At 28.8% G+C, this 10,687-nt stretch overlaps 1 protein-coding gene across 1 annotated transcript; it reads right to left on the reverse strand.

The window, feature by feature from the left end:
- Positions 1 to 4,853: 4,853 nt before the first annotated feature.
- LOC111917582 (F-box/LRR-repeat protein 3) lies at positions 4,854 to 9,314 on the reverse strand. Its single transcript, XM_023913247.3, has 8 exons — positions 8,466 to 9,314; positions 7,339 to 7,464; positions 7,143 to 7,247; positions 6,386 to 6,779; positions 6,133 to 6,262; positions 5,725 to 6,019; positions 5,328 to 5,579; positions 4,854 to 5,226 (listed from the first exon to the last, which is right to left on the reverse strand). The coding sequence occupies exons 1-8, from the start codon at positions 9,138 to 9,140 to the stop codon at positions 5,176 to 5,178; spliced, it is 2,028 nt and encodes a 675-aa protein (XP_023769015.1). The 5' UTR covers positions 9,141 to 9,314; the 3' UTR covers positions 4,854 to 5,175.
- Positions 9,315 to 10,687: the final 1,373 nt, after the last annotated feature.

Consider the following 10,687-nt stretch of genomic DNA (forward strand, 5'->3'; position numbering starts at 1 on the left):
ACATTCTGATAGAATATGTTTATGAGTATATTAAAAAATATAAATATTCTTGAACCATAAATAATAAAAATATTCTTGAACCTATTTTTTGATCATGACTTTAAAAATTTCTTGTAGAATAACAAATTCTTGAACAATTAGTTGAAGAATAAAAACAAAAAATACATTATTTCTTATAAAATACATGTAATAATTGTTAAGAATTACATTTATTGTTAAAGAATAAAACTAAAAAAACTTTCAAAACGGGAAAGAAAACATCAAAATCTAACAACGACACTAATACATTCTAAAAGAATAATGTTGCTTAGAACACTTTCAATTTTGTGGTCCGTTCTTCAAGCATCAACTTCTATGAAAACAAAACCAAATTGTAGTTTAGATTTCAATAATGCATTAGCAAATGAAAAATAAAAAACTAAATTCTTTTGGAAAAATATGTGGACTTGTGAATTGCACTAAAACCAATAACCAAGAATTGTAGAACATGCATAAATCATTGAGAAAATATTCATGCTCCATTCCAACAGAATTATAATTCATGATTCCATTCCAACAGAATTGGAATTTATGATTCAATTCCAAAAGAATTGGAATCGCACCAATATCATACATTGAATCATCTACATAAACAAATTGATTTTTATCATATAAGAAGAAGTAAATTTGATATGAAAATAGTGACAAACTACCTTCACTTTGTACTTTACATATAAGAAGAAGGTCATTGACACAGCCTCTTTTACACTATACCTATTTGCAACTACAGTTACACTTACAGATCGCCACTGGCTTAAACCCTCCCCTAAACCTCTACAGAAATAAAACCCTATAAATCAAGACCGGTACAATTTATGTTAAAAAAGTCTCATTTACATTGAATCGACTGGAATAATCAATTCACGCACACAGATACAAGCATATACCTGAATTTTGAGTGATAGAAGAATCGGCATAGAAAACGGACAAGGAGGGCAGGAGCGGAGTGACGATGAAGCCAGGACCACCGCCGCCGATGAGAGGAAGCAAACAATGATGATTTTGAATTTGAGGAAACGCTTCCTCCACCGATTGATATCATTGCCGACAAACTCCTCACTGTGTAGAATTGTTGAACAGAATGGGATTTTCAAGCGTATCTCGACCTTTTTCCTCATCTGCTCCTAATTACTCATGTCTTCAACGAACGCCTTCTTTCTTTCTCTGGATCGAGATCCTCTGGTGTATCGACAATAGAGAAATTGATGGTTGAGATAGGTTATGGCGGTGGTAGAGCATTGCCGGTTGATAGTGATGCACCGATAGCTGGGGGCTGTCGGATGTGCCCTTCAACCTCGACAGTAATGGTGTTGGGATCGAATAGGTGGTGGCTTTAAAAAGCCGACGATTGATTGAGAAAATCTAGGTAGCTGAAGTCAATGGTTACCATAATTATAGGATATTATTTGTGGAAACTAATTATCAAATTACCTATTTACCCTTATTTATTTATTTAATTATTTATTTTTATTTTAAATTTTTATTGGTCCACATTTATGCATACAATAACACAATAATTACTTTGAATACCTGAACCTAGCCCTCTCTCTCTCTCTCTCTCTCTATATATATATATATATATATATATATATATATATATATATATATTATATTTAACTTGACTCTGTAATATTATATTCAAATTAACAATTTAAGTATTTTATAGAAATTGTTCCAAAATTATATCTTAAAAATGATAATGGTTTACATCCAACAATATATTAAAACTAATAAATTAAGTATAATATGTTAAAAGTTCAAAAAAAATCACTTAATAAGTAGAAGTAAAGATATTATTTTAATATTGAAATTTAGTTTATATATGATTACACTTTAGATTTGATATTTATTTAACCTTATTAACCAACTTATAATTATTATTAGAAAGAAATTGAAAAGTCATGGGAGTTTCAAATGAATGTGGTGAAAGAAAAAAATGCTTCCTTATAATATAGTATGATATATATATATATATATATATATATATATATATATATATATATATATATATATATATATATATATATATATATATATATATATATCATACTATATTATAAGGAAGCATTTTTTTCTTTCACCACATTCATTTGAAACTCCCATGACTTTTCAATTTCTTTCTAATAATAATTATAAGTTGGTTAATAAGGTTAAATAAATATCAAATCTAAAGTGTAATCATATATAAACTAAATTTCAATATTAAAATAATATCTTTACTTCTACTTATTAAGTGATTTTTTTTGAACTTTTAACATATTATACTTAATTTATTAGTTTTAATATATTGTTGGATGTAAACCATTATCATTTTTAAGATATAATTTTGGAACAATTTCTATAAAATACTTAAATTGTTAATTTGAATATAATATTACAGAGTCAAGTTAAATATAAATTTTAGTTTAACTTAAACAACCCAAACAATATTTTGTAAATAGTTAAAAGTGATTAATTATAGTGTTTTTCTAATAGTGATTATAAGTTGGTTAATAAGGTTAAATAAATATCAAACCTACAGTGTAATCATAAATATACTAAATTTTAATTTTAAAATAATATATTTACTTCTACTTATAAAGTTATGTTTTTAACTTTTAACATATTATACTTAATTTATTAGATTTAATATGTTGTTGTATGTAAACAATTATCAATTTAAAGCTATAACTTTTGAACAGTTTGGGCAAAATACTTAAATTGTTATTTTAAATATAACAGTACAATGTCAACTTAAATATAAATTTTAGTTCCACTTAAAAACCCAATGAATATTTTTTAAATAGTTAAAAGTGATAAATTGTAGTGATAAATGAGAAAACTAAATTGTAATCTCAATTTAACTAAAATATTTCCTAAATATATTTTAATGATTGTTAAAAGTTTTCAAATAAGTAACTTAAAATAACTTACAATAATAATAGTTAAAAATAATTCTATATAAATGATTATATTGTTACATCTAAAATCAAAAAACAATGTTTGATGTTTTAAATAACTATAATGATAAAAATTAGACCATTAAGCAAATAAATTTTAAAAATTAATTAATAATAACAACAACTATAAATAACATTAAACCATGTATTATATTTAATTTTATTCATGTGTAACTTGCGGGTAGAAGTTATTCAAACGATTGAGATTATACAGTTATAATATATATATATATATATATATATATATATATATATATATATATATATATATATTATCATATAATTCAAAATAATCAATACATTATATCAATTTAGTATACGAATTATTATATCAAATTTAACAACAACGTTGTTGCTATATTTTAAAAAAAAAACATATATTTATAAAGACTTCAACTATATATATGTTTCTGCGCAACGCACGGGCATTCACCTAGTGTGTGTGTGTGTGTGTATATATATATATATATATATATATATATATATATATATAAGGCTAGCATTTATAGAATTGATTTCTATTATATATGCATAAAACATATAACTAGTTATATTCTATAGTTATCTTTTTTTATATAAATCACATTTATATATAAATAAACTCTAACTAGTTTAATGAGATATAAATATAACTTATAAATAATCTTATTTTATGATATATGTCGTAAATTGTTATTTCTCCAATAAATATTATTTTCACAAATAATATATTTCCATTTAGTAAAATATTATTTTCGTAAAATAATAAGTTTCTAATTAAATACAAGTGTTGATTATATTTATTAATATTCAAAATTACTCTAATAAATAATCAATTAGTGGTAACATGTTATAATGTGTGACCATATATAATCATATTTTATTAGCAATATCATTCTATAATGACTCTTGGGCATACAAGATCTTTCAATGAATTAAGAAAGTACCAATGCCCGTTAAATCCGTAATATTTTGCTTCCCTTTGATGATTTTTTTTTTCAATTAAACTTCATAAACTCTCCACCGTGGTGTAATAAAATAAAGAAAATCATTGGATGTTCTGCTGGGAAAGAAAAAACATTGACATTAATTTTGAGCAATCACGTAATATATTCAAAATTATCAACAAAACCATGCAATTAATTTCAAATAATTACATAGTATATTCAAAATTATCAACAACAAAACCAACGAATGATTACCAAATCGACATCCAATGTTGACTTTAGTCATGATCGCACGAAGTTGCCATGTACCCATGCCAAACAGTTGTGATTGAGGGTGCCCACTTTAAGGTTTTCTGTAATTGTGTGTGTTGAATATGAGTGGGGTTTCTTGTCGGAAAGAATAATCGTTATTTTGCCTTCTTAAATGTTCCAGGTTATAAAAATGACTCTTGCACTCTCTTAAAAGAAAAAGACTACAATACCCATGTGTGCCTTGCACGTGGGGTGTTTCAACGGAGACTTTAATAGCTACAAGACAACAACCAAAAAAAAAAACTAAGAGTGCAACAAGTTTTAAAATGAAGGATGACCCGAGTTAAAAATATAGAGTAAGAAACTACGCGTGAAAGTTATCTCACACTATAGGGACCATTCATTTAATTTACTCTAAATTTTATGTTTGAATGTGCTTGGGAGACTTGCACTGAATCAATCTATATTCAACTGATATGAATTGCAACTCATGAACATTTGTAGACACTTTAAGAGTTCAAAGTGCATTTACGCTATGGCCTTTGTGCCTTCTCAACAAAAAGTTGATATGTAACACTCCACTCACTTCAACTATCCCTTTATTGCTTGTTCTAAGACCACAACTCCCAACAATATTATTGCATATGATTCTTTTGATGAATTTGATAGATTAACAACAACAACTGGAACACCCCACTTTGTCAACGGACTATAATAACATCAATACTCACATCATTTACATTACCACATATCAACTTCCAAACCAAGTTGTCTCTAATACAAATCATTAAAAGTCAAATACAAAGTTAATACAAGTCTCTTAACCTTGTAGGAATCAAAACTACATTTGTACAATCCGTCCGCATGGAAAACAACCACGATTTTCCATCATCATACAGAAATCCAAACCATTTCTAGGCAGTTATCTTTTATGCATACCACTTCTTGTTGATCCACACCATATTTTATTCTAGTAAAACTCATACACACTAGATATAAAATGGAAATGGAAATTACGCCTATTCAATGTCTTCTGCTTGTAGTTTCCAACATTTTGGATCCAATTCAGCCTGCAAGACACAATTCACAAAGAAAAAAAACTCCATTATTTTCATATAATCTTGATTTTACTTTTTTTTTTGTTAAACATGATTTATTCATAAAGATATACCTGAAAGACTTTATCTCTCCAATGAAAAACACAACCACGAGCTTCTAAGTGTTCAAGAACTAATCGTGGTAGCAGACTTCTAAAAGATGATTGAAGCTTCACTTTCATTAGGCCTCCACATCCAAACAATGCAGCTGCAAGTCCAACTGGAGTCAAACCTTCCATGTGAAGAATTGTCATACTCTGCAAACATCCTAAGCTAGCTAGGTATAACAGCCCTACATCTGTCACTGAGCTATACGACAAATTTATCTGACAAAAAAAACATCAAAACCAATAAGTACATCAAATATGCAACAAAAATCATACATTATTCATATTAGGCAAAATGTGCCTCATACATATTGTATGTATGCAGACTGTGTCTAGGGTTTAAGGTTTAGGGTTTAGGGTTTACCTGTCTGAGGTTATGTGAAAACTGAGCAAGTGGAATCATCCCGGAGTCATTCACATTGTGGCATTTCTTGATGTCTAGCTTTATGATTTGCTTGCATCTAATTGCAATGGCTTTGAGCCCTAAAGATGTGATACGAGGGCATCCTCGGGATTCAAGTGTGTTTAACTTTGAACAATTTGACAATGAGATCAATGAGCTATCAGTGATGTTTTCACAATAAGAAATGTTGATGATTTCAAGGGAAGGGCAACCATGAGCAATAGAAGAAATCCCCCTATCTGTGATTTCAATTGATCTAAACAACAAAAAAAAACATAGTCACAAGTTAGGTGTTGTTTCTTTTTTACTTAATGGGGATAAATGATAACAAGACTTGTAAAATATAAATGAGTGTTTCTTTTTGCAAACCTGTATAAATCGAGCTCTTTAAGTTTTGGGCATCCATTTCCAATAGAAATAAGCCCTTCATCACTTATATTCATACATATTCCAAGCTTTAAGACAGAGAGTTGAGAACATTTTGAGATAAACTTTAGGCCTACACAAACAAAGAAACACCATTTACCATTTCCATTTTTGTATGTTTCATGAAAATTGCAACATTTACAATTTTGTGCATTGCCATGGATACAAAATCCGATATGAAGATGAAAAACCATACCTTCATCATCAACATCGTTATCTGTAAGGTCAAGCTCCTCAAGAAAATGACAATTTTGCCCTATCAAAAAGAAAGCTTCAAAGGGAACAAGTGTACACGACTCCATCTTCAAAGAAACAAGGGACCCACAAGATTTTGTCACATGGGCAATTGAAATTTGAGTAATCTTTCTACAACATGTGATGTCTAACTTTTTTAAATCCGTGTGTTTCTTCACAATTGATGAAAGCCCATCATCTGTAACACCCGAGCATTTACTTAAGCTTAGCTCCTTAAGCGATACACACCAATTTCCAATGCCTTTGAGACCCGAACATGTAACTTGGCATCCATCTAAGCGGATTGATTGCAATTGAGAAAGCTTTTGTAGACTTTCAGAAAGTGAAAGAGTTACCTGAATTACATCATGTGTTATGAATTTTCTTTAGTTTATAGTTTTTCTTAATGCGGAAATAGTACTAAATAAAGAGATTCAAGAAAATAAGGCTCTCCCATTAAGTGATTAACTCCAAATTTTACAAATTTGCCCTTCCATGTCCCAAGTATGTTGTCATTTTCTCAAATATTTCACTTGACACATAGTTTAATACAAGTGTTGATATTCTTGTAGACCAAATTTTACATTTATCTCAATAATCAGTTTTCTTGTGGCAACTTCTTACTTACTTCATTAAATCTGATTAATGTAACTTTAAATAATCAGAAATTGGATAATCATTTGATTAAAGGTAAAAATAAAAAAGAATATAGGACTTACTAGTGGCCCATATGACATGTTAAGATTCTGGAGACAATTGGCTCTGTTTGTTAATGAAGAAATTCCCACATGTGTGACATTATCACAATACGACATATTCAACATCTGTCAAGAGTATAATTATGAATTAGTTTCTTAAATGATTTATACAAAAAGAAAAAAAAAAACATTCAGTCTTTTTCTTGAGAATGGATACCTTGAGTGACTTCCACCCTTGTTTGAGGGATACAAGGCTTTCATCATTGATTCCACAACATCCTTCCAAAATCAAATCTTCAAGAAATTCCAACTTTAAAAGTGAAGGTAAGCATTTCTCCGAGATCTATAAAAGATTAATATGAAAAAGAAAGAATGAGAAAACAATATTGTATTAAAGTAACACAAATCATTATAAAAGAATATATGCAAAAAAAATTATTCTTTCAGCAACCCATGAGCTGGCCCACACTGCTCTGCTCCAAGAGCATCATGTAAGATGTAAATCAGATACATAATGGCCCACAAAGAACCAACTTTGTGACCCATAATCACAAGTTATCATTTTCCACTTTGTGGGTCCCATATCAATTTTTTAGAACATGGGACCCACAGATGCATTGTCGTTTCTTGTCACGCATCATAAAACAAAATGCAATTTCAATTCAAGACACGTTCTTGATCGGACAAAAATCTATTCTATTATAAGTAATATAGACAACAATAGTGACATGACCATGAAAAAAAACATTTTCTTATTTTCATCATTAAAGTAACAAAACATAGCATGTGAACATATACCGGTCTATGTCACATCATTTATTGGTGTATGTCAATGTTTTAACATAACATCAACACATTTAATACGGTTTTGTTTATTCACATAGAAATAAAATCTTAAACGTTTTAATAAGCTAATAGCTCGTGATTTCCCCTCAATTAGAACAAGAGTTGTTCTCTCTATCCCAATATATGTCCAAATAAGACTTTTAAAAATTCAAACCTGTATTTTCCAATTTTAAGTTTGACATACATTTTCTTAGTCTTCATAATACACTATTTCTATACTTTCATAGTTTTCATCAATTTTGAAGTTGGAAAGCAAATGATATGACTCAAAAACCACAAGTAAAGAAACCAATTGACAAGATAAAAACAAAGGGTGAAAGCAACTACAAATAGAAAGAAAAAAAAAACTACTATCAAATACTTCACAAAGTGCATGAATTAGAGGAAAGATAACAAGCATATCAAATAATCAAAACAAGTTATAACACAATAACACGAAAAATAAACAATTAGCCAAAATTATTACCAAAAATGGAAAAGAGGAGAACTGTTGAATACCAGCAAGTGAGAAAGGTCCAAGCTTCTAATCTTCTTACACTTGACACCAATCAAAGCAACCCCTAAATCACTAACACCCAAACACCATTTCAAGCTCAAAACCCTTAAATTCGAACACCCAACTGCAATACACCCAATTCCAATATCAGTCAACGACTTGCACCTAGTCAAACTCAACCTCTCCAAACTCCGGCAACTAGCAACAGCTGCAGCTGCAGTGTCATTCAAATGTACGCCATTTGAAAGATCGATATCCACCAAATTAACAGACTTTGAAACCAAATACGAGAGCCCCACTTGTGTAAAGAACCTAGACCTAGAAAGATCGATGGATTTCAAGGCTTTTCCGCAAGAATTCGCTATGTATGACAAACAACCATCAGTGATTCGAGGGCAGAGGGAAAGATCGAGATGGGTAACAAATGGGTATCGTTTTAGAAGTTTTTTTAATTGATCATGACGATGATCATTAGAGGTACGAGGGAAGGGTTTTAACGTTTTCCGATGGCGAGATTCAATTGAGTAGAATGATTTTGAGACTAAAGAGAATGATTTTCGATCAAATGGGTTTGGTGTGAGGTAGTCTAAGATTGAAAAAACGATTTCTTCTGAGAGAAAATCAAAAGGGTTGATCTTGGTTTCAGTATCTTCCTGGATACATTTTTGCTTCTTCATTTTCAGCTCTAGAAAAAATTGAAAGAAAATTTGGTATGATTAAACAAAGAAATGGGATTTTCGAAATATATATAGAAAGAAAGTTGTTAGATGAATTTAAAGAAGGTGAAGATGCTCTTTGAAGTAACCGTTTAACAGGAAATAGGCTGGTTTGGTTATTGGGGCAGTTGATAACTAAGTGAAGGTTGAAGATGAACAATGGAGTTATCGGTGTAATTACAATCTTGCCCTTTTTCCTTCATACCTAAATCAAATTGATTGGTTGATTTTCGTATCTGTGAAGACTTTATTGCCCCTAAAGGAAGCCACCTGTTACCATTTCTTATGGTTCATCATGTTGTTTACTTATTTTCAAAAAAATAATATATTTATATTTAAGAGTATTTATTCAATACTTGAAATCCGAATTTTTAATATAAAAGTGATCTTTCATGCGGAAAGATAAAAAAAATAATAATAAAATAAAAAAAAAGTTCAGAAAGTAATGTTTAAGAAAAACTCTTTTTTTATAAATGATAATAATAATTTGTAATAAAACAAATAACAAATTTAGATATGATGAAATCATATTAGTCGAGCTACATATAATTATTATTACATATATAATGTTTAATTATTATTACATATATAATGTTTTACTTGTTAGATATGTAGGAGACTATTTAAATTAAGTGTATATTATTATTATTAAATTCGGATATATTATATGAATTAGTTAAAAATTATTGATGAATAAATCTTATCAATAAGTGAAGATAAAAAAAAACATTGTGGGTTAGTTGACTTAAACTATTTTAAATCTCTAATATTTTTCATATTTTGTTATATATGTGTTTATATAAACACGTGATGAGAAACAAATATAAGATAGGAATTACACACAAAATTTTGTTTGCCTTTTAATGAGAAATTTAAGAGAATTAAAATTAATTGGAAAACAATCTTGTTCATCATATCCAAATAAATCAATAAATAAAAACAGATATAATCTTCGTTCTTCTTGTTTAAGTTTATTTTAATTAGATTCAATGTGATTGATCCAAAATTTATGTTTTTATGTTTTAAATCTAGTTATAAAAATATCTAACATTACTAAGTTAATGTAATTATAAAAATTAAAAGATATGTTAATATTTTTCTCACTAGCCATTAAATTTAGAAGCAAAAAAAAAAAAAAGATAAACTTTCGTTGATGATTTTCTTTTATCTTTTTCCCTTAAGCGTACCTACCTTTTAATATTCCAGATAATTGACTTGAGGGTAATAAGGTCATTTGACGAGAAAGTATAACAGCCGTACGCGCAAGGACAGAAAGCGACGGCAATAGTTGACGGGGTTATTTTGGGAAACACAAAAATCGCTATCGAAACTTAGGTGAGTTTTATTCGGTGGAGCAAATATGTGAGGAAGGTACGTTTGTCCTAATTTCCGGATGGTACTATCACTTTGACTAATTGACATTAATATGCTTCATGTTTTCATTATGCGTCATCTTTACCCCACAACTTTACCCAACTTTTTCTTTTTGGTACTTCTTTTATTGTAAA

This window comes from Lactuca sativa, chromosome 8 (assembly GCF_002870075.4).
Source record: "Lactuca sativa cultivar Salinas chromosome 8, Lsat_Salinas_v11, whole genome shotgun sequence".
Classification (NCBI taxonomy): Eukaryota; Viridiplantae; Streptophyta; class Magnoliopsida; order Asterales; family Asteraceae; genus Lactuca; species Lactuca sativa.